The 24,988-nt window shown below is 39.6% G+C and overlaps 1 protein-coding gene across 2 annotated transcripts in view; it reads left to right on the forward strand.

Moving 5' to 3' along the window:
* EHD4 (EH domain containing 4) overlaps positions 1–24,672 on the forward strand; it is a 32,616-nt gene extending 7,944 nt beyond the window's left edge. For both annotated transcript variants that reach the window (XM_086462287.1, XM_086462288.1), the window contains exons 3-6: positions 5,174–5,271; positions 12,972–13,384; positions 17,347–17,511; positions 20,111–24,672. In XM_086462287.1, the coding sequence (XP_086318413.1) occupies positions 5,174–5,271; positions 12,972–13,384; positions 17,347–17,511; positions 20,111–20,647 (1,213 nt within the window). In that variant the 3' untranslated portion in view covers positions 20,648–24,672. The remainder of the gene's footprint in view (positions 1–5,173; positions 5,272–12,971; positions 13,385–17,346; positions 17,512–20,110) is intronic.
* Positions 24,673–24,988: the final 316 nt, after the last annotated feature.

Consider the following 24,988-nt stretch of genomic DNA (forward strand, 5'->3'; position numbering starts at 1 on the left):
ATCACCAGAGGTCTTGGAATAGCTCTTTAAAATTGTGAATTGCTGTGATACATAAAAAGGCCTACAAGAATGGAGAATATTTGAATATTCTTTCTGGATAAATAGATATTCAAGCTGTTAAGTGTTTAATTTTGACTAACTGGTCTTCAAGCAGTCCCATAGACCAGGATGATAGCGTTAGCTTCTGGATGGCTGCTGTGTATTTGCAAAAAAAAAAGAGGAGTTGTTCAGGGGCTGTGAATATTGCCATAGGTAACTTAAGTAGCAGGCTAAATATTTCCAGTTAAAAGTTAATAATAACTGTGTTTGCATTGTGTGAGCAATCAGCTTGTTTTCTTCCTGTATTTGATGGTAGCTTGACATGGAGGCCTGGCTTTGCAAGCAAATTAATCTAAATTGGTTCTCTTTTAACAAGAAACTTTCCTGTTTGGCTGATAAACACTGGCCTATGTGTTAAAAGTTCTTCATGTACAGTCTTATCTCTTACTGTGCTTATTCATAGAAGAAAGTTTATAGCTGCTTGTAGCTGGCTTGGCTATCGCTTTGCTGAGAGATAAGAATATGTGCTGTGGGAAACTGCAGTCAAGTCCCATTTTAAATAGTAATTCTGTGGTCCAAGACCCCTTTCAGTGAGATGATTAGCCAAGTCCTGTCCCCCAGATCACTATTCTGTTTTTTCTCTTTGCCCACCATTGTGCTCTCTACAAAAAGTTCATATAATTATACCGTCGATAGTATTTTGCATAATATTCAAGTATTTACACAGAATATGCAATAGTGCTATGTGTTTGTTTGGATGAATGGTATACATATAACTTTTTGGCTAAATCATCCGTCTAGCTAGTTGTGTCAGGTCCTGAATCTTACGCAAGGAATATTGTTTGCTAGCTAAAAAGATGTACATTCAAAGTAACTGACTGAATTATTCCAGTTCTTTTGGTGACTGTGATATTGTTATATTGCAGTGCTGTGAGCAACCTTATCTTCCCCAACAGTCACGTTTGCTCCTTAGTTTTTCAGTGGAGATCTAGGTGCTTATATTCCCCTAGCATCACCCTCAATCTGCCACTTTGATCATATTGCTGCTTTTTCAAAAGTCATCAACTCCTTTCTGTTTTCTACTTCACCTAGTTGAAAATGTGTTAGGCTTCAGCTCAGTACCTTTGAGTAACTTCCCACTGTTCTTACCGGCAGACATACTATGTATTTTACTCTGCCTTCTCTCATTTGCCGTGCTGACAATCCTTTATATCCAGTATTATGTCTTTCATTCCTGTCTTAATAGATTTTTTGCTACTCCCTCCCCCTCACCCCTGCTTTTTTAAAAAATTATTTCCCAATCCTAGTGCATTGCTTTATGGAAGAACTTAAGGCTATGGACACTTGAACAGCGAAGTTAAGTGCCCTTTTCATCTAAATGTAACATGAAAGGAAATAGTGGCTGAGGTAATGAAGAAACTAAAAACGAACAAGAACACTAGCATAATCAAGGTTTGTAGCTAGTAATTAGCCACATTAATTTAGTGATGTTACCTTTCTTCTTTTTTCCATGACCCCTTCTTATTTCCCCCTGTATCTCCCTGCTTGTGATAGGTTCTCTGTAAGGCTCCTGAGTATAGAAACTTGAGAGGACCTAGAGTGCACTTGGATGCTGGTTAAAGTAAGTGGGGAAAGAATATTGCAGTATACCAGAAGATCACAGGAGTAAATTCGTGCTGCTGAGAAGAAACATGTGGTCGTGCTCTATTCTCATGGCTGTCTGAACAGACACAAAAAGGAGTATAAATTCTTACTAAGTTCTTTAAGTCATCCAAAGTTAATTAAAAAAATAAAACCAACAGATGATTACAAAGTTGTTGATTTCATTTTTGCAAACAATGTAATTTATTTTTGCAAGAGTAGTCTGACAGTGCTGGTTTTCTTTAACAATAGTTTTATAATAATATGAAGAATGACAATATCAAAGGTCTAATGTGTCATAAGCAGTTACAGTCATCTCATTCACTTAACTATTTTTATAAAGATTTTTTGTGAAGGTCCAGTGTTGTTAAGGTAGATGGTATGTAGTTTTGCTTCTTATGAGGTAGAACTTAAAAATCACACTTCGTACAGGTCATGTAAGAGTAGTGGTTCGGAGCCAAATCTCAATGTCAAAAGATATATTCAGGTACAATTAGCGTTATGGTTTTAAGTTGTCTGAAATACCAGTTTGATGTAAGATTTTTAACCCATCTGTTGCCTTTAGATTATGGATATATTCTACAAGCTATAGCCAGTTAATTCTGAGTTTATCCTTCTATTTCGTATTCTTTTCCTATGTATTTTCCTGCTCCCTTTGCCACCAATGACTGCTGTGAAGACTGCAATGTCTTTCCATTTCTGAGGCCTGCAGTTCTCTTATTTTCTTGCAAAGCCTTTTCCAGCTGTCCCAGTTTGGGTGATGCCTAAGTCAAAATACTGCTGTATTGTTCAGCTGAAATAATAATGCCTGTTGTCTTGTAAGATAGGCCTAGAATCATCTCAATGATACTAAACAAGTGCTGGGCTTTCTAAAGTGAAATAGTGTTTAAAAAAAAAAAAAGAAAGAAAATTCAGTCTGTACACCATTCCAAATTTATGAAAGCTACTTCATGTTGTACACACTAGTGATATATATTTTTAAGGCTGACATGGTCAAATGTATTTTCTCTGTCACTTATGCACATGCGTTATACTTGCACAAAATGTTTGCTTTAGCTTAGTGTCTTCTTTAGGTTTTCGAAGGTTTTTTTTAAAAAAAAAAAGTTATTTTATTCAATAGTGCCTCCCTACTCTTCCAAAAGCATCTCTTAAAAAGATGAAACTTAGTGGAAAAGTTTGCTTCAGGATATGCAGTATTTTCTACACCTGATGTTCTGCTGAAAAAAAAACAAAAAAAAACCCCCACCCCCCCCCCAAAACCAAAAACCATAAACCCACAACAACCCAAAAAAAACAAAAATAAAAATAAAACCAAAAAAGCCCCCACACCCCACCCCCTCCCAAAAAAGCCCCCACAACAAACACACAAAAACCCAACAACAAAACAAAACCAGAAATGGTAGTGCTGTTTATGTACCCTAAGGTGTTATCAGGCCAAGATGCTTGCTGTTTCCTTATTGCCTCTTGGGTTTCGGGGAGGGGCGTAGCTGATGCTGCTGTTTCTGTGATACTCAAGAGGGGATGCTGTGTGCTTTTGTTACAGACTCATTACACCTCCCTTCATCTTATTTTTCAGGTGACCTTGTAGTAAGAATTTTTTTCTTCCTGGTTTCCTTTGAATTATCTGGATCATTATCTCATGATAGCTTCCAAATTTTGATGTATCTTACATTTTGTGTGTAATATTTGACTACCTGAACTCTTCCTAACTCAGATTATCTTTAGTCTTAAAGTTCTTGTTTGACCTTGGTATGGTTAACACTTGCTGTTGGGGATACTGTATTTCTTGAGATGGTGTGCCTTCTAAAGGGATGCAGGGCAGCCATCTTATGGCCTGAGCCTGCAGCTTAACCCTATGCTAGGCTGCCTTGGGGAGAAGGGCCACTGAGCTCCACAGCCTCACAGGAGGAGAGGGTAGGTATCAGCTGCTACCTGATAAGAAGATTAAACTCCTATGCAAATCTCTTAAAAGCAGTTTGTAATGAAGGGAGGTGAAGTTCTTCAGTCATGAACTATTCCAGAAGAATCTGAGTAGTTTGGATTTGACACACAAAGTGTTCTGCATAACTATCAGAAGCCTCGTGAATGATTAATTTTTCATAATACCACCACTGAATTTGTGTCCCATCAAAGAGTCAGGAGCTTATTGTTTAGAGCCTGCTGGGTGTAACTTGAACTCTTGGTTCTGGCAGTGTGAAAGCTTTTACTCAGTTTCACAGGATCACAGAATGTTAGGGGTTGGAAAGGACCTCAAAAGATCATCTAGTCCAACCACCCTGCCAGAGGAGGGCCACGTAGAGTAGATCATACAAGAATGTGTCCAGGTGGGTTTTGAATGCCTCCAGAGAAGGAGACTCCACAGCCTCTCTGGGCAGCCTGTTCCAGTGCTCTGTCACCCTCACAGTGAAAAAGTTTTTCCTTATGTTAATGTGGAACCTCCTGTGCTCTAGCTTGCACACATTGCCCCTTGTCCTGTCATTGGCCATCACCAAGAAGAGCCCGGCTGACACTCGCCCTTTACGTATTTATAAACATTGATGAGGTCACCCCTCTTCTCCAAGCTCAAGACACCCAGCTCCCTCAGCCTTTCATCGTAAGGGAGATGTTCCACCCCCTGAATCATCTTTGTGGCTCTGTGCTGGACTCCTTCAAGCAGTTCCTTGTCCTTCTTGAACTGAGGGGCCCAGAACTGGACACACTATTCCAGAGGAGGTCTTACCAGGGCAGAGTAGAGGGGGAGGAGAACCTCTCTCCACCTACCAACCACACACCTTCTAATACACCCCAGGATGGCATTGGCCTTCTTGGCCATGAGGGCACATTGCTGGCTCATGGTCATCCTGCTGTCCACCAGGACCCCCAGGTCCCTTTCCCCTACGCTACGCTAACTGGTCAGTTTGTAGGACAAATACTGTTGTTCTCAGTCTTCTGCAAGCCCCATCTAAGAGCGTGGTGGGTTTGAGGCTGGGACTGCTCAAACACTGCTGGAGCAGGTGAGAGGGTGACTTGCCAGTAACTGGAATATAAGCGCGTCATGTATGTTATATAAGTATGGCTTTTTGCCTGCTTCCCTCTTCTTTTGAATCTCTTTGAATTTGGGCAAAAGTTGGGAGTACATTAATTGTTTCTTGTGTATACTAATTTTAGTCCTAGCAAAATTTTGTTTTATGCAGACTTTTTAATGTTGCGTGTATGGCTTATGTTGTCAGCTTTTGCAAAATCTGGAATTTTATCCAAATTGGCACTTAGAAGTGTGATTTTGCAGGCTTTCTTGTTTTTTCTTTTTTGAGAAGCTCTGTGTTTACGTTTTGTTTTCTTAAACATGTACAGTTGCTGAACATATGGGTTCATTAGGACTTAAGAAACTTTTTTTTTTTTTGAAATCTCACTCAAGTCTTTCTAAAAGCAGATACATAAAGGGGAGCTCTCAAGGGACAATCTACAAGTCAGCTAGAGCTATTGTTAATGTTTTTTCTCTACTCCTTTCCTGCAGGTTCATGTGTTCTCAGTTACCTAACCAGGTACTGAAGAGCATCAGTATTATTGACAGCCCTGGCATTCTCTCTGGAGAGAAACAGCGCATCAGCAGAGGTGAGTTGCAGGGCTTGAAAATAACCAAACTCCCTAACTGTTTTTGCTGTACTGGACAAGTCATTGTCTTAGTCTATTGGGGGCCTGTTTTTAGTGGTTTTGAGTGGTGGTGTGTTCCAAACTTCCTTACTGCAAGGCCTATTAAACCCATATTTTAAGGCTGGAAGTAGGGTTTGGAATTTTTTCGCTCGAAAACTGGTGGGGTGGGGATTTCTATCATCCTGCTGCTATGCTGCAAATAGTGGTCTGTTGACTAATTAGTGCTTTGACACTCCTGAGGAAAAAGCCTTATTTCCATAATTTTGATGGCTTTCCACAAAGTAATAATGAATAGATTCTTACATATACTACTGAAGTTCATGAATGAGGAAATGTTTCAAAATAGTTGTAGCTTTTTCAGGCTGGTCATGTTTAAAAACTGAGGGATTTGGGCTATAAGGTGCATTTATTGTAGGCACAGCTGCTACTGTTGCTTCTTAGGGTTGTTTAGTCATGTTATAATATAATTTTCAGTCAAAAGAGTTAAGGTAGCAGGAGGAAGAGGGAATGAGAATTTTTTAATAAAATGAAAATTCTGTGAAGAACTGAACCCTGTTTTTAACATGCTGTTTAAGAAATTAGTCTGTCTTTGAGAAACTATTAAAACAAAACAGTGTGATGTAAATAACTTTCTCCCTTGTTTCCTTCAGCTGCATTTAAGTGCATGTCAGAGGTTTCTGTAGAGTTGCAAATGGTAGTGATCCATTGTGTGGTTTATGCTGCCTTCTGATTTAAGAAATGGAAACTTGGGAGGGGGAAAGTAATTGGTTCTTTAACATATCACAACTGAAGTTTTCTGAGCAAATCTTGGAATGAGCACAATATATGCCAGCTCTGCAACCACAGTCTTGTCTTTACCTTGCACTGAGAGAATATGAGACTAACTTAAGACTAGTCTAAACCATGATGGCTTAGTTAACTGGTCTCCTAGATGTTTCTGGATTCTTTGTTCAGTGTCTGAATGTGGTTTTTGTCCTCTTTATTGCTCATATAGTCATGTAAAGCATTTATCATGGGGAGAGCTGTGTTTTCCCATGTGAATTGGTGAACCGGTAGAGATGAACAGCAGTAAGAGCTCTACATCTGTGCCTGCGAAGGCTTCAATGTTGCCAAACCAGATGAGTGAAACAAATACTGCAAGTTGGCACAGTATTTCTAGGCAGAAACGACCAAGTGTATAACTAATCGTCTTTAATCTTCTCATAATATGTCCACAAAATATTTAAGTCTCATTTTACACAGAGTTTGATAAAATCAAAGGTGGTCTTAAATATCCTACTTCTGCTTCAGCATTTTGGATTTCAGCTCCCTTTTTCCTCCACCAAGAAAAGTCAGGCTTATCTTTCTCCCTCTCTGCATCTTAAATCAAGGGAAAGTGATGCTTGGCAGCACTCAAGTGTCTGCTGCCACTTCTATAACACTATAGAAGTGAACATGAAATAAGCAGAAAACTAGAGCATCATCTTAATATGCCACTGAAAAAGTAAGCAATTGTGTGACAAAATTCAACACCGTTAGGGATTGCTGTGGAAGTCCCAGACTTCACGTGCAGGACAGTTGTGTTTCACTCCAGGTTGTGTTTCACTGGTAGTCCTGTGTTGCTTAAAGGACCGTGGCTCTTCACTGCCGTCTGGAATTGCTCTTGTAACGTAACGAAACATATGACTGCTGTTCCATTATTGCTCAGAATTTTTGATGGTATGTGCTTTATCAGTTGTTTTTATGGCCTAGCTGGCCTGCCCTTTCATATGCTAGACTCTCATCTAAGTTGACGGTGCTCAGTCATAACCTCCAAATCTTATCTGTTTCACGTGCTTTAGCTTGACTAGTTTGCATTTCATGAATTTTTTTTCAATGTGTTAAGGATTGTCTTGAATATGTAACTTGGCATAGCTCTTTTATCACAAATGAGGTTCTCCTGTATGCTGTTTAGCTTTAACCAGTGTGGTTGTACCATAAATAAGGTTTAGGGAGTCAGCTTTAGAGCACTGTTCTCTCTGTGCCCCAGGCTTGCAGGGCAACTGCTGACAAGATTTAAGGTTTCATATACGTAGGCATCAGCATACATGAAGTACCTACAAGTCACTGTATGGACCTGTTGCATGCACCTGTTGCATGCTCTTATGATTAGGAAATACTGCGCTCATCCTTGTCTGAGATATTGCATAGTCAGATAAATTTCCTGCATATGACTTTTGGGCTGCTTATGCAGTTTCCATACAGGTGGTTTTGAAGAGTACAAACTTAACTTGTCCTGTGGTGCTACACGCAGCAAGGCCTGTCTGACCTGCTTCCCAAAGGACTTGGACCGACTTTAACATATTTATGCTACAAGTCTCATTTAGCACATTTTGAAGTTCAAGTTGGTTAGATTACTTTTTAAATTGCTGTGTGCAAAAGTAAGCAAGATTCTACAAGATGGTTTCTGCTGTCCCTAAATGTGTTGCAGAAGGTTCTGTTTGTACACCTTCAGACCAACAAAGGTTTTTTCCTACAAAATGTGTGTTGTTACCCCTTAAATTCACTGGCTGCTTCTCACTGAAAAAGGTTGTAGCTGGTGTGCTTCACTGTGGGAACTGCGATTTACTTTCAACTGTGAAGGTGATTACAGACTTGAGCATAGGGATGCTTTTCTATGTTTGCTGGAAGGATCTAAATATACAGGGTGATTCTTCAGAATTTCTTTTCTGACAATTTCACAATTTCATATTTCAAAATTTTATAGTTCAGCAAATTTTTTAAGTTTTCGGTTTCTTTCTGTTTCTCTCTTAAACTTTTATTTTTCTTATGAACCTTGCTGCTATTTTCTAAATAGTATATACAAGATAAGATTGTCATAATTCAGTAATGGAATATGTCATTTAATAACACCTGATAAGTATTCTTAGATGCTTTCTATTCTGCACATTATTGGTTCATCAGTTCATAACTGAGTTTTTAAATTACCTTTCTAGAAGTTTAGCTTGTTTCTAACATTGGTGAGCATCAATTTTTCTTATTGGTGAAGTTTTAACGTGTTTGATGGAAGAACAACATTACAGGACCTCAGTGTAAAACCTTCACTGTGCTGGTTTTTTCCATCTTCCTCTGAGCAACTGTTTCAGTATTTACCTATGAATGGATGTAACACCTACATAATGATAGAATTTGACAGGTATCACTAGGAGTAAGGTGAAGCCTTTTGAGACCAACAAAGCAATCAAATGTTAACTTTCAGTTTTAAAATGCAGGAAAACAGTAAAGGGACTATGTGAAAAATACAGGATAGGCACTACTTCCCAAGATGTTTTATTTATAACTCTGGAAAGCATCCAGGCCACAGACGAAGGAGCTGATTGCTTTCTGAAGTGTCAAAAATATGCAGAGTGCAACGATCAAAGCTGCCTCTCTTGACACACCTTTCCCGCTCCTGTTGTAGACAAAGGGATGTGCCAGAAGCTTCATGCCAGTCAGTTCAGGGGCTGCATAAGTGTCTGGAGGAGAACGTGCAGACATGTGTCAGCATTGTCCCTGGTCAGTGGGACCCCAATGCCCATCCCTGTGCTGCTTCTGCAGCATCACTGGTGACGTTAACAAAGCCTGCATCAGACATATGTGCATATGGTCTGTAAGATATGGATGCAACGATGAGCATGAGGATAAGAGGAAGGAGAAGCAACGTCTGTCAGTGTGTGAAGAGGAACTGCTTTTTGAAAGGGAGGGGTTGTTTGGTTCATGATTGAGTGGCGTGAAGGCAAGGGTTTTGAGAAGTATGGGGAAAGAGCTCAGAGGAAAATGGGGGATAACGGTTAGCTTGCATTTTTAGAACTGGAGTTGCTTAAATACAGGTAACTTTCTCAGTTCAGTCTGGCTTGTGAAAATGTAGTCATGGATTAAGTAAGGTGATGGACATAGTTGCGGCATTGTGTCAGGGTTCCCCTCACAGTGAGACACTGTACATTCTCTTTAGGATTAGTCCACCAACAGGAGTGCAATAAGTGCGTTATCCAGAAGTGGTGGATGGAGACAGGCTTTCATTAACATAACTGGAAACTTCCACCCCAGACAGCAAAAAACGCATCTTTCCATGTGGGACTGAGCTTCATTTGAAAGATTTGGACAGTTTAGATGCTCACCTGTGGCAAAGCATTAGAAGAACAGCAGATGGACAGGGGGAAAAGGATGCTCTTGTCCACATCCAACTTTTGTCTTTTAGCCTTGATTATGTAGGACTGGCAGGTGGGATCGCTTCAGCACTCTGCCCACCCCTGATTCATCTGGGATATTGTTCTCTGAGCTTGGAGGCTCCTCATTGCAGGAGTCATCTGAAAGGCTGGTGTGCTATAGCGCCAGCCGCAGGGGCGGAAGAACTGTCTGTGCTCAAAGAGGATGGGTGGAGCCCATCAAGCCTCCCTGATTGTTTTCAGAATTGCAGATGCTTTGGGAGATGGTATTAGAGCAAGCTGGAAATTGTTTACCTTGGGCCCACAAGGGAAAGCCTACCGTTTGTTTAAATCTTTATTACTAACTGGCACAGAAAGTCGACCATGCTCATGCTGCACGATTGCACAGCTGTATCTTTGATAGATAGATAGACAGCTGCAGGCTGTCACGCACGGGGCTGGTACTTTGCCCTGTGCTAATGACACGTGAGAGCTCATGATCATTCCTCTGTCAGTGTTTCCAGGACTGGTAGCCACATACAGTTTCTCTCCATCTTTTTAATCTCTTCTGCCTTGTTTCATATTGTTCTCCTCTGTGGTCTCTGCTTAGCCCATTACTGATGCCCAACAGTTATGCCTCTGTCAGAGGCACCAGCTTGCTCCCTCCCTGCAGCTTGGGATGACCTCAAGAGCTCTACAGTGCTGCTGGTGGATTGTTGCTTTCTTCTGTCCTTTAGCTGGGTACAAGGGTGATTTGTGACTTTCTAATACGCATTTGCATGTAGATGTTGTGCCTGGTGAGACATAGATCCTCAGGCTGGATATGATTGCTGACATTGGTCGTTGGGAACGAACCTTTGAAGAAATAGTAGCAGTAGAGCAGCAAGAGGCTGAGAAGCATGAACACCAAATTTTTTTGGTCAAGTTTTCCAAACTGATCAGTGTTGACCTAGTACTGCTCAACTTTGAAAGCCCTAATCCACACACATGTACTCTATGTGACAGGATCCTAAATGTGCTGCCTCTCTACTTTTCTGGAGTTCAGATACACTCTAATGTATGACCACTGAATATGTATGTATATAAGATAGGTTCACATCTAATGACAAATTTTCATTAAAAAGAATAATTATTTTTTTCAGATTTTGTTGAGATCTTTTTCTTACGCATTTTCAACAAGTGAGCTTTTCTTTCTCAAAGCAAATGCGTCATTAATATTTAATTCATATTTAAAATTAATTTATTGCTAGTTAACATACACTTGTTGACTGTACAGTTGTTTTTACAGTTCAAAATCCATCAAATGTGTGGTGGGAATGTATATATTTATTTAACTGGCCTTATAAATCACCTTCTCACATACCCACTTCTGGAAAACTTAATAGAATTTAACTTGCTTCATTTTGCAATTTTGTGTGTTTCATTTCAAGCATATTTCCTTCTATGCGAGTGAAATCAGATCAGGTTATTGTGTAGCTCATATTTGTGCACAGTTGTGACTATGTTGTGACATGCAAGTGACATACAAGATCTCGATTCTCCCTTTCCTGCTAAATTTTTATAACGATAAATTATTCATTCTGGTTTTGATTAGATTGTTGATGTAAGTTCTCTTCAAGCTGTGTTTTGTGCAGCTTTCCTTCTTGCCCCCCCCCCCACCTCTTTCATCTCGTGTTCAGCCCTGGTCACAGGAAAGAATGTATGAAAGCACCAGAGCGGCATTATCTGCAAAGGCACCAGATTTTGCATTCCTTACAAAGTAATCCTATTAATGGGAAAGTTTGTTGGCTTTTTTTATAGGCAGTTAATGAGTCTGACCTGCATTCTTTGGGCTCCTAATAACATCTTTTTAATGTAGCCCATTCCTTTCAGTTTGATGTCTGTGCTGGATTTTTAGTGGAGTTTTATGATCTTGTTTTTGGGAGGGGGTGGGCAGGGAAGACAGGTAACTGGGGACATTTTCATACTGTTAACTAGAGTTTCTGGATTTCATTTCATATGCTATTTGTAATTTTTAAACAAAAGATTTACAGCCAAGTTATTTCCTCTATTGCTAAACATGCATAACTATGCTCCATAACAAATCTGGAGTTCACCATTTTTTCCTATTACTTTCATGTATGTCTGCTTTTCTTGATGCCCTAGTTAGGTTCTACTGGAAAGTTTAAAAAAAAAAAAAAAGCTGATTTGCTTTGGGATTCCCTGTTAAAGATCAACAACTTGAGGGTATAATGAATAATGATTTGACGGAACCAGCATTGTTTTAAGAAAAGCTAAGCAATTTCACAATGTCCCCATACCCTTTTATTTATACTTTTTAACAGATGCTAGGGAGAATGAGGAGTAGTGAAGAGTGTTTTGCTTGTATGTGGACCAGCTGTATGAAGTGTTTGGATAATTGGCTCATGTATGAGTAGTCTAAGTGGGTTTTCTTTGCTGGGGGATTGGAGGTTTAAAGGTTTATCTTGCACAGCTGCAAAATGACCCAAGACACTCTGGAGGGCTCACTGATGGTAACTGAGCTTGCTTTGCTGACGGTATTTAAATATGTGCTGCTGGGAGCAAAGCTGTTGAATCTGTTTGGGTTACGTTATACCAGTCCTTGCATTTTGACTGCTCCCTCTTTTAGCTCTGCTTTGTTTCTGAGAGGAAGAGGAGGGGTGGGATGTCTGCTCCCAGCTCATAGCTTACTGTTCCTTAAGATGAGTCACCTCCCTGCCAAGCCCAGTGCCACATCATTAGTGGTGACACTGGGGATTAAATGTGTCACTTCTGAATAAGGAGTTCCTGAATGCTGTTTGCGGTGCGGATTAGGTACCAGCTGCACTTATAAAAGCTTTCAGACAGGTACTTCAAATAGGCTTTCCTTTAGAACATCAAAAAGGTTGTTTCAGATGATTGGAAAGGTCACTGCTTGTGTTCTGTAATACAGGCATATTACTTGTAAATTGTATTTCTGAATCTGCTGTGACAGAAGTAACAGCAAGTGTTGCAATGCAAGGAGAGATGAGTTTGGAAATGGTTTTAAAATCCAGATATTTTCAGTTTCTGACTTAATGCTGGACTGCTGCACCTGTGCAGTTTTCCTTGTTAGTACAGATAGGCAGTGCTACCAAAGTGGCCAGTGTTAACAGTGATGAAGAGAGCTTGTAATAAGAGCCCCACAGACCTGCTTAGCTTGGGTGCTGTGCTGGAGCCAGAACTCTTGGGAAGAGGCAAATGTGGGTGTGAGACAGTAACTCACAGTAGCACAAAAGATAGTGACATAAGAAATAGATGGCAAAGTTGAGGGAAGAGCAGTAATAAAAACAAAAGCTGGTAATTGTGAGACCAATCTAAGGAAATGTAGGGTATAGTTGTCCTGACCTCCTTGTCCACAGACACTCTCCTCCAGGTCATCCATCTCCTCTTTTCGCCCAGGTAGATGCTAGGATGCCCTTGTTCTCTATCCCCAGCCCTACCTTCTCTGAGACTCACTTTTCTGAACAGTAGGACTGTAACAGTGTATTCTTCCTTCAGGCTACGACTTCTGCCAAGTCCTCCAGTGGTTTGCTGAGAGGGTTGACCGCATCATCCTCCTTTTTGATGCCCATAAGCTGGATATATCTGATGAGTTTTCAGAGGCTATTAAGTCATTCCGGGGCCAGGATGACAAGATTCGAGTGGTGCTTAATAAGGCTGACCAAGTGGACACACAGCAGCTGATGAGGGTCTACGGTGCACTCATGTGGTCCCTGGGAAAGGTGATCAACACTCCAGAGGTGCTGCGGGTCTACATTGGCTCCTTCTGGTCCCATCCTCTTCGAAACACAGAGAATCGAAGACTCTTTGAAGCTGAGGCACAGGATCTTTTCAAGGATATACAGAGTCTCCCACAGAAGGCTGCTGTGCGGAAACTCAATGATCTGATTAAGAGGGCAAGACTTGCAAAGGTAAGAAAAGATAAAAATGCTAAATGAATTGAATGAGCAGTCTCTTCTATCTCTTTCAGTGTGTCCTTTCTCACATTTCCCAATCTTTTCCTACCTATAAACTGTGTGTTTTTCCGCAAATAGATTGAATTATCAGTTTTTCAAGGAAGAGGTAGCCACTCAGGATATAGAAGCAAGTAGGAGGAAATAGAGACTTGTACTGGGTTGCCTCCCTAACTTTAGAGAACGGATTTGATGCTTCTTAGGCCATTAAAGCTATTGTTTGCTTTGTAGGGGAGTGAATATTTTTTTTTTTTTTTATACTTCAGTGAGGTAATCTTTAATGTTGCTTTTTGGAGATAAATCACTTTGTTTAATGATAGCTGGTATGTAGAGAACACTTTAAAAAAAAAAAAAGAGAGAGAAAAGAAAGAGAGGGGCAAAAAAACCACAACCAAAACTATTCACATTGAACATTCCATATGCTTTATTGCATATTAATGCCTTAATGCATACTATCAATCAGCTGCTGTGGAAACACTTTGACTAAATGCGTTTATGTTATACCCTGGAATACAAGACTGATTGTCTTGTCACTCTTGGTGAAGCACAGATACTGATGGATTGGAGAGGTGCTTATGCATTAGATTGAAACTCTCAGATCGTATCACCTTCATTCCCAGTCACAGAGACACTTGGATGATACAGACTTTGTGTTATCATATCCAGAAAAACCCATCTCTCGTCATCCAGGAACATGACTTATGTGCCCCACTGTAGGTAGCCCCTGTCACTGTTCCCCTTGTTTTTGGCTCTGGAGGAGTACATTAATTGTGTGCAGCTTACAGTCACTAACTACTGTGCGTGGGCAGGCTCTGTGTGACAGCGCTGTGGCTGTCTACAGCTGAGTATTGAAAACCCGTTTAATTTTTTTGATCGATCTCTAGTTGTCTTTGAATGAGTGGATGTTACTTTAAAGCTTTGTGAGTTATCACCAAGTTTTGACTACCTATTTGTGAAACCTTCTGGTTATATTTTACAGTAATCTTCAGACTCCCTGCTTAACAGTGCTAGCTTCATCTGGCCTTTCTTCTCACAGCCTGATCAGAATAAGCTTTGGTTGCAGTTTGAAATATTTCTTTGCTTGTTTCTCTGATTCTGCAGTGAGTTTCTTCTATTGTAGCACTGCAGCTGCTGTTAGAATAATAGTTAAAAAAACACTGCCAAGCTTCTTGTTGTTTTGAAAAGCTCAAGAACAAAATGGAAATTGGTGATTCAAGAATTACAATTTGTCATTTGGAAAATTGAAAAGAAGGAAAACTGACCTCACATACACTTAGGGAGAAAGCTGATGGTACAAGACAAATTCTGATTTCCCATGCAGATATCAAACGGAATGTGAGTTGAATTCATGCAGTTGTCTTGGAACACATTTTCATGGGGACTTCCAAGCAAAAATGAAGAGGACTTGCACTTACATTGATATAAGAATAGTCCTGTGGGGATGTATACCACTTCCTTTGTTGGTTTAATTAACTCTGAATATAATGATCCACTTAAAAGCTCAGGCCACAAAAACACCTTTAGGGCACCCCATAGTAGATGCTTCTTTGAAAATTCCATTTAAAATAAGGTTACAGATGATGTTGTGTTAAAAGTTGCTATGATCTCAATCTGTTTTGTGGGTGTTGGCAGCTTTCTGCTTTCATTTGTTACAGTTGTTTTGGAAGTAGAAGAGTGTCAGATGGATCATCTGTAGGTGTTTCTATGTAATGTTAAATAAAAATGGCTAAGTGTGAAAACAAAAGGCAATGCTCATAAGGCATGCTAATTCAACAGGTAAGGAAGGGGTATAAACTGTTTATCTGCAGGAAAGCAGCAATGTAATCTTTCCAGTGTGGTTTTTCTATCTTCCAAACTGAACTTAAAGTACTAACTCTCAAAAGTATTTTTTTAGTGTTGCATGGTATTTTTTTTGTCCTGTTTCTATGCCACTTTGTTCCTAATCTTTTTTAAAACATGTACAGTAACTAAAAACAAAAGCAAACTTGCTGTCAAATTTGGGCATCAGGCTTTTCTCTTTAAGTCCTGTGACTCACTATCCCGTTTTGAAGACGGAACTGTTCTTATCTACAAGTAACACATGTGCGTGCTGTCAGACCTTAGACCATGGAGCATACACATGTGAAACTGTTAGTGCTTGTGAACTATAAACATACTTTCTGGTTTTGCTAGAAGTATTATTTTAAACATAAGATCCATAAAATTGCTTACAATTATTTATAAACTCTCTTAGTAATGTTGAATCAGTTCTGTCATTCTGGAGAAACGTATCTACCGTATTAGAAAATTTCATGGTTTTAAGCAGAAACCCTGCTGCTTTATGCTGTTGTTTTTTTTCTCCTCTGTAGAAATTTAGATTTACCTGAAATTAAAATGCATGCACTCTTTTTAGATATGAGGAAGTGACATTGTCTGAAAGTTGTGATCTTAAGATGTGCAAATAAAAACTGGCTATACCATTTTGCTTTTAAAATAATTTCCCCCCCCCAGTGAGCCTCCTAAATCAGCAGGGAAAGGAATGGGAGAGCGCTTCCCCTGTACAGATTGTGTAAGGTTTGAACAGAGGCACATTTTGTCATGTTTTGATAGATATTAAGTATTATACTTACACCACATCTACATCATCACTTTTTTCTACTGATGCTTTTTTGTGGTAGTCGGTCTTCCCCTAGTCTTCAAAATTTCAGCTTTTTACTGCTCAACAGTTTGATAGACATTATTATTTGTTACTTTTTTTTTTTTCTTTTTTCCTGTGTGTGTGAAAATTGTGAGTAATTTCTGTTTTGGGAACAGCTGCATCCTTTTTCAATGAAGAAGGGCCTGGGTTCTGTGAAGATTTACGATGTTGTGGAGCTCATTTGACTTCAGTGGTCCTGGCCAGGTCAGAGCTTAGGAAAGCAGTTTGATTATTTCACCTGTGACAGGTGTGCGTTGGTTTTGAATGAACACTGCCCTTACGCTTCCCTCCTGTGTGCAGAATGACTATCGGTGGCCACACAATGAACTGAATAAGAGAACTCACCTCAGTTAAAAAGTGCAACCACCATTTCTGTCCTGGACCAGGTCACTTGCTGTGTGGCCAAGCAGATCCTTAAGGTGGTGGAAGGGCGGTAAAGGGGAAGAGATGAATGGTTCAGGGTAAGGGTAGAAGGAGGGTGCGTGGGCAGGATGGATATTTTGGTGGCAGTGCTGGATTATCTTGATCACAGCAGATGGGAAAATGTAAGAACTCTGCAAGTCTCAATGTGTTTTCAGACTAGGCATCCTAAATTAATGTCTCTCTTTATATGCTGGAAAGGTTCTACTTTTCTCCCTAAGTCTTCGCAAGGCAGCCATGCTACGCTGTTCTTATAGTATACTGACTGCTCTGTCATCCTCTGGTGGCTGTGTAGCTATAGGTGCTCACTTTTCTGGGTGCAAATAGGTAGGAATGCAGTGTCACTTCAATTAGATAGCCCTGCCACTTAGCATACTTGGATTACTTGAGGCATTATCCCATTTCTACCCACAGAAAAGAGATGGGGTGAGTGGAGTTACAAACCTCTACCACTGATACAGATGGACCAGTATGGCTAGCACTCTGTGTATGATCCATGCTTGTCGGGATGTGGTTTTGGGGCCTTGCTTTTTTCTTGGTAGTGATAGAATGCCGTACTGTGCTGCTTTTAAAAGAAATCTGTATTTCTTTTAAATGTGTTTGCTTTCTCTTTGCCCCTCAAAGGAGTGCTGAAACCAACAAAAGCTAGTTGGTGACTGTTCATGTAAACTTGAAGTTCCAGAAACAATCGTTGATAATATCTTACACTTGAACTGACTTAGGGAACCATATTATTTCTGTTTCTTTTTATGACCTAGGTGAAGAACACTAGTGTTAAGTGTAGATAAGCAGTAGTCTTGATTTCAGTTTTTCTTCTTCTTAGGTTCATGCTTATATCATCAGCTATCTGAAAAAAGAAATGCCTTCTGTATTTGGAAAAGAGAACAAGAAGAAGGAACTGATCAGCCGATTACCAGAGATCTACATCCAGCTGCAAAGGGAGTACCATATCTCAGCAGGAGACTTCCCTGAAGTCAAGAAAATGCAGGTAAGATGATAGATTACAATTCCACTGAAATAGTACAAACTTTCCACCAGGATTTCCAAATTAGAAAAGGTAGGACAGAGTGTCTCAGTGTTACAGTTTAGGGTCTTCAGCGATAGAGCTGAAGTGACAATCAGTGATGTATCTGTTGTGGGGTTGGCATGCCTTGGAAGCAGTGCAGAACAAAAAAAATTGTAACTTGCTTAGTGTGCATCCACTGATACAGGGCTATAGAAATTGCCATAAGGAATCAGATGTTCCGTCCTTTTAGTCAATTTTTGGTCCTTCATGGCAGATAGTACTAAACATTTTGTGCAAATAAAAAAGGCAGTGGACACTTGTAGGTTAAGCTGGTTCTTGTTTTGTGTCCTAAGTGTGGGTCCTAAATACTGCTTTTGTAATGCTGTCATATACTTGTGGAGGAAAAGATACCCTTAGTGTCACGTATTATTCATTTTTGCCCTACTCTGTTCTTGCTCTTACTGATACTGTTTGCCAGTGAGTAATAAAGGCAATGTGTTACCTGAAAAGTCCAACTTAAAACCTATCTCTTCTGAAAATGGTGCCTTTCAGCTTTTTTCTGTCCTTTTGAGCTTTTATTCTATGAAGAGGGAGAGAAGTTCTCAATTTAGACTCTTATAGTTACTTTTCAAATACCTTTTGTCTCTTGTTCCTGTTCTGATCTTTATGCAGTCTTACTACCAACTTCCTGTCACTTCTTCACCTTTTTATTTCTGTCCTCTGATTTGAGGTGAGTTGTTTAGATGTAGGGTATTCTAGAGGAAAACAGCTAATCTTGTGCTAGCAATGCTTTTCAATTTATTCCTCAAGCCTCAATTTGCAACTTTTGGACCTTGGATCATAGGCTTCTTAAAAGGCCTTTGATTTAGAAGATAATTGAACTTGGAAGCTGAAGAACATGATATCAGGAGTCTGCAGTTTGGTCTGACCGTGAGCTAGTCATGAGTATGATGGAGGATGTTTTCCAGGTTGACACTTGTGTATCATTCTGACAATTTATGTGGTACGCTTACGCTGCTAATCGTACAGAGTGATGACTGGGTGATTAACCTATCTATAGGGATGCATAAATTTTTTATGAATGAAAATATTTAATTTGGGGATCAATTATTGGCATTAGACAGTAAATTATAGATGCACAAGATCTGTTTCAGTTAGGTTTTATTTCAGTTAGGTTTTCACAGGAAGGATTGTTGGAAGGGTTTCATGAGTTAGGACATTAAAAGGGGCTTGTGGGGAAAAAGTTGACTCTTTCTTCCCTGGCCACTTTTGTTGGTGGTGAGAAAAGAGAGAATGAGGTGATCACTTGTCAGTTTGAATATTGAAACAAAATTTGAATGGAACTTTATCAAACTAATTGTACATGTCGCTTAGCCTCAGCACCAGATGGCAGCAAATACATACTTGAGAGATCAGTCACTCTGTAATGGGGAGCAAAATGGTGAGAAAACAAAATTGTGCCAAACCAGATAGCAGATTTGACCTTTGCTTTCTAAGATTCATTGCATATCATAAATTTATACTGATCTGTTGCTGTAAATCAGGTGATTATGTATAAATGTCACCTGAACAGTGTGATGGATGTTGGTTGGTGATTTTCCTATAAGAAAACCAAAGTTCTGCGTGCATGGGCAAAACCATTTGCCTGTGATTCGGGTTTCTTGGATTCATATCATTATAGTTCTGATATATATGGGAGCAGCTCCCTGAGGTGATAGATGTGATTTGTTAAAGCAGTTTAACACCATATTGGGGTGGCGGGGGGGGGGGGGGCAGGGTGTGTGTTTGGTGTTTTTTTTAAGCTTCCACTGTAACTCTCTCTTCCCGGCTAGCATTTTGCATGTAGAAATAATTTAATAATTGCTTAAATTGCCTAATAATTGCCTAAAGCATTTTTAATTTTCCAGTGGTCTGGTCTAAAACATGCTTGGGCTTGTGCAGGAATAGCACACATTTAAGCACCTAGTTAAACATCTCGCTGAGGTTAGTAGGAATTTATGTACAGCGTGTACAAACACAGCAAGGACCGTATGACTTCATGAGTTCTGGCAATACTTTTTTGTAAAAATGCTGCTGCTGTTATCCCAATTCAGTTTTTCTTTATTGGTGAAGGACACTTCTTCATGACCTAACCACAAACAAGAAGTTTAATCTATAAAATCAGATGGGTCCTGCAAACTCTTGGATTTATTTTTAACTTTAAACACTTGCATAAGTGCTAGCAGGACTGAGAACCTACTTGCATGCTTTCTTTGATGATAGGAAGAAAATCGCCAAATGGAAAGGTTTTAGGTAACTTACATCAACTGCCATGTTTTTATGCATTGCCATTTTGAAAATTGTATTGTAAATGTAATTTAACAGATGAGCTCATACACTGTTGCAAAATGGTCTTGGTGTGTTTGATCAATATATTGGGCGTACACATATGTCAACTTTGCTTCTCTTTCAAGAGGAATTTCAGTTATGAAAACTGCTTTGAAAGATGACAGATTAGTTTAATTTGAAATCCATTCTTTAACCTTTTCAGTGTATTGGAAATGTTTCTAACTGCTGCTACTGAAACCTTTGTCATTGACAGGAGCTGCTGGAGACTTGTGACTTCACTAAATTTCATTCTTTGAAACCAAAGCTAATTGAAGCTGTGGATAACATGCTGGCCAACAAAATTGCCTCCCTGATGAGCCTGATCAGACAAGAAGAAAGCAATATGCCCACAGAGATTGTACAAGGTGGAGCATTTGATGGCACCATGGCAGGACCTTTTGGTCACGGATATGGAGAAGGTGCTAAGGAAGGAGCTGATGAAGACGAATGGGTTGTTGCCAAAGATAAACCTGCTTATGATGAGATTTTCTATACTCTGTCACCAATCAATGGCAAAATATCTGGGATTAGTGCAAAGAAGGAGATGGTGACTTCTAAACTACCCAACAGTGTCTTGGGGAAGATCTGGAAACTTTCAGACTGTGATGGCGATGGGATGTTGGATGATGAGGAATTTGCATTAGCAAAACATCTCATCAAGATTAAACTGGATGGATATGAACTGCCTGGCACGCTACCTTCCCACCTGGTGCCACCATCTCACAGGAAACCTTTCCAGACAGCGGAGTGAAAAACACAAGGAGAAGAATGAGGATTTTCGAAATCTTTAAACAAATGTATTGAAACCACCAAAATTTGAAGTTAGGCTTAGAACTTTAAACCTCGCAGCATATTTCATGCAAGTTACTGAAATTAGAACACGGTAGCAGGGAAACATTCGTGTAGCTGTCCCTGCTGACCTTCACTCGGATATGCTCAGATATCACAAGTGCCTTGTATAGATCTATCATAACGTGAAAATGTTTTCATAGTCCTGCTTCTGTGTCTTGCTACCTTTACAACCATAAAGCAGAAGGGACCATGTATAAAAATCACTGACCTTCACCAAACCCAAATACTTATCAACCGTAAGTTTCTCAAAACTACTTTAAATAACGCAAAGAAGATCAAAGTGTTGAATTCACCTGCCTATGCAAGTAACGTTTGCTATGCTAAAAACGTACTTTAGGCATGGAGTGAATGTCAGCGTCTTTATAGTTTAAGAAAAGGCTGATAGAAAAGGAAATTTTATTTTTGTTCTTCTTATTATTTAATGTAGGGGGTTAGAAAAAGAGAAGAGTAATAGGGAGAGTCTTTTAAGTGCTCAGAATACAGACTTGTTTTTTTAAAACTTTACTGGTTATAGCTAGAACTGCAACATATTAAAATGATTCTTTGTGTCTGTCATCATTGTGTCTTGTTATCTGAAGAACTGCTTCTTCAGTTTTATACAGCACTATATACTCAGTGTTATCATTAGAAGAACTGAATCTCCTTTGTTCCTTGGATTTGGAGTTTCTCTTGAGGTTTTGGTTTAGCTCTTCTGCAGACAATAAATTCCTGAATTGTTGAAAGCGACAGCAGAATGTTTTCATAAGCTAAAAAAAAAAAAAAGAAAATCACATTCCCTTTGAAATCAAACCTCGTTTTGTGTTCAGAAAAGGTGCATTGCTAAAGTCAGCCTCTTCAAAGCACATCAAAATGTCTTGTTTAAGAAAAGTTTTTAACAATTTATTTTGCCAACATGTAGCTGACAACCACAAAAGAGATTCGACTCCTATCGTGACAGATTTGAAAGACAGGGAGGCTAACAGGAATCTTTACACTGACTGTAATAAATGATAGACTGGTCCCTCCAGATATTATTCCTTTACTGAAAACAATCTGTGAAAGGAATGGATGCCTAATAAACATCAGTTTTTCTAATAACACAATCAAAGTTGAACATATCGGCTGCTTACAACTGTGTTTTATCAGTACCTTAAAAGAATGCAAATTTTTGGCCCTGTGAACTTGAGTCTTTAGGGAGGGCCAGTTCTTTCTAAAATGAAGCTTGTGATCACTTTTGCTCTATGCATGTGAGCAGGAATTGACTTGTATTCCATTTGTAGTATGAAGTACCCTAAGGTACTGTAGTTTTGAACACTTTTTCTTTGAGTCTCAGTAAGTGGTAGCAGTAGTGCCTTCTGAGACAGTGCAAGCCAACAAGTGTTTTAGCATCCTTGCAGTAGGGGTGGGGAGGGAAGTAGTTTGGGTATGGTCTCCCAGTTAAGATTTTAGTCTCACTTATGTGTTCAGAGTTGTAGGTGACCTAACAGCCTCAGCTGCTTTATTCAAATCATACATTTGTAGGTTGTCAGTCAGGTTTAACACTTCAGAACTTTCCAGACCTCTTATCTTTCTGCATCTGTTCTATTCTGTTGTAAAATTACTATGAACTTTGCCAGGGCTCTACCGTGGAAAAGCAATTAAGCTATTTTCAGTAATGACAGAAGAACACCTTTACCTTGCCAGGCTTCTGGTCCTGTATCAGGGATATCCTAGCATAGTTAAATTGTTCTTGAGGCCTTGCTTGCCTTTTTTTATTTTTTTTTAAATTCTTGGATTTTTCTCATCATTCAAGCATACCAGCTTTATTTCTGTTAGACCTAATTAGGAGCCACGTTAGCCTTAGTTCATCTCTGTGCACTTTAGAGCTGTGAAACTTGACCGTGAGTCTACCTGTGTGAATGTATACCTGCAAAGTAACTGATTTTCTGTTTAATTTATTCTTCGTTGAGCAAAAAGTAGTCTGTAGACTACTCTATAGAGTTCTTAAAAAAAACCAAGCTGCAGAAGCAATGGTGTATGCTTGTTTGTGTGTAGTGTCTGCAGTCAGTAAGAAATTCGTACACTAATGTCCAACCTGACAGGAGAAAGAAAGCAAGCTTGTGCACTGTGACTACTCTAGTGTGGATGAAGCTGAGAGGATCTGGGAAGTTGCTGATCTTCTGACTCTCTCTGCCTTGCCTTGCTCTTCAGCAGTACAGGGTTCCAGGGCTGGACTCGTGTTTGAGTTCCCACCATATGTAGCTTCCAGGGGTGATGCTCCAAATCCACTGGAGCCATGGCATCCCATGCCAGCAGAAATATCCCACTTGAGTGAGAGGAGCAGGATAGTTTCTCAGTGATTTTGTTTTATTTTTCTAGCCTTATTGGTAGTAAAATGGAAAACATAGCCTTTTCTTCATTCTCCATGACAGTGTGCTAACTTGGGCTTAGGGGAGACAAATTGAAATGCATTATTTTGATGAGTTAAAATATTTTGTCTAGAAGGGGTTGAAATGTTTTCTTGGGTTTTGGGTTTGGGGTGGTTTTTGTGTAGAATTTGGCAGGGAAATGCATGAAGCATGTGTAGGAGTAGAGGTGGATCTTCTCTGTTTATCTGGAGGAATAGAGGTGTTTCAGGATTGGCATGCAGAGCTGCATGAGTAATTGTATTTCTACATAGATGGTGCACTAGCATCATACTTCGTTGATAGGCGTAAAGTACACTTCATATGGACTTCAAGCAGCAGTTTCTTGCACAGCTCAACTGATACAGTAGGTTGCTGTTGCTCAGGGGAAGGGATCTCTCTTTCTCACTACCTCCTTGCAGACCTGTGGGCCTACTGCATTTGCCTTGCTGGCTCTCTGTCTTGTCAGACCTTGCAAGCCCGTTCACTTGGTTAAAACAGCCACACGCAACAGTGTGGGTAATGTTCTGTGGAGTTCGTGAGTCCGTGTTTTAGCAGCATGAGAAGTGAGCAGGATTACCTTCTGTCCTGAAATTGTGCTCTAAGTAGTTATTGGGAACAGCAGCATGAAGTAACCTTTGGTGTTCGGTTTGATGTTACTAATATTGCTGAAGAAAGACTAAAATGTTGGATTTGTTGGCTATTTTATGCCTAGGATGTTGATTACATTTGCTGCGAGACCATTCAAAACTGTCAATAATTTGTCCCGTGAAATCAGTGCCCACTGGTGTAATTGCCACCATAAACCAAAGTAGAGACTGCTGCTTTTACCTCTTCCCCAGCTATTCAACAACACAGTTTTAATTCCCAACCCCGATTCTGTTCCCACAGAAATTAATTGAAAAGTTGTTGTAGAATGGAACGGAAAATGTGGGGCTACTGCTCATAACCACACTACAGGACAGCAAGAGCCTTTTAAAGCTGTGACACCTTGAAAATGGTGAGTTTACAAAGATTTTTTATGTCAGGATGAGGTCCCAGTTGTTAGTTGGGGGTGATGTGGATTTGTGTGGAACCTTATCTCAAATCAGCAGTATCCGGTCCCTGACTTTCAACAACATCATTCATCCCCAATACTTGAAATGTGCCCTCTTCTTGCTTGCTTCCCTTCACAACGTGCACTCACTTGGTCACTCTTTTTATTGTTGGTATTCAAGCAGAGTTTGCAGTTTGTGGTTTGATGGGTATGTGTAACTTAGCACTGAGAGAATGAACATGAACTTTGTTTTCTACTTCACATACTCACTTTTTCAAATATTTTTGTTAAATACTGTGTTTTCACTTCAAAGGCACTCTAATTTTTGAGGGAAGGCTTGGACTGTGTAGTGTGCTTCAGTTTGTCCGACTAGGCAAACAAAGTTGTAAGTCCATTATTGTTGCACTTTTATTACACAATATATTCCTTGCAGATACTGTAATATATTTTAATATGCTTTGTAATAATTTTTAGAAAGTGGTGGTAAAAACTGCTGATTTAATAAACTAATATTGAACTACCTGAGATATTCTTTTGTAAGCTTCTTTCTGGAAGGTAATCTTTCAGTGACCAGAATTTGGTAATCCTGCTACTTAAGGCTCATAAGCATAGTAGGTATTTGGCAAGCTGCTTATTTTCCCACCTCGGTTTATGTATCCATAATAGGTTATGGCTGCTCCTCTTCTGTGCCCTTGAACTTGTTGCTGAAATTACTGCCCACGCTAAGGCTTGACTCCAGAATTACATTTATATTTAAACAAAAAAAAAACCACCAGCCTCCAACGCCTCTAAGTAATTAGCTTTTTATAGCAGAATGTCATTTTGGAGTTTCTGAATGTCT

Source organism: Leptosomus discolor, chromosome 3 (assembly GCF_034619465.1).
Source record: "Leptosomus discolor isolate bLepDis1 chromosome 3, bLepDis1.hap2, whole genome shotgun sequence".
NCBI classification, from domain to species: domain Eukaryota; kingdom Metazoa; phylum Chordata; class Aves; order Leptosomiformes; family Leptosomidae; genus Leptosomus; species Leptosomus discolor.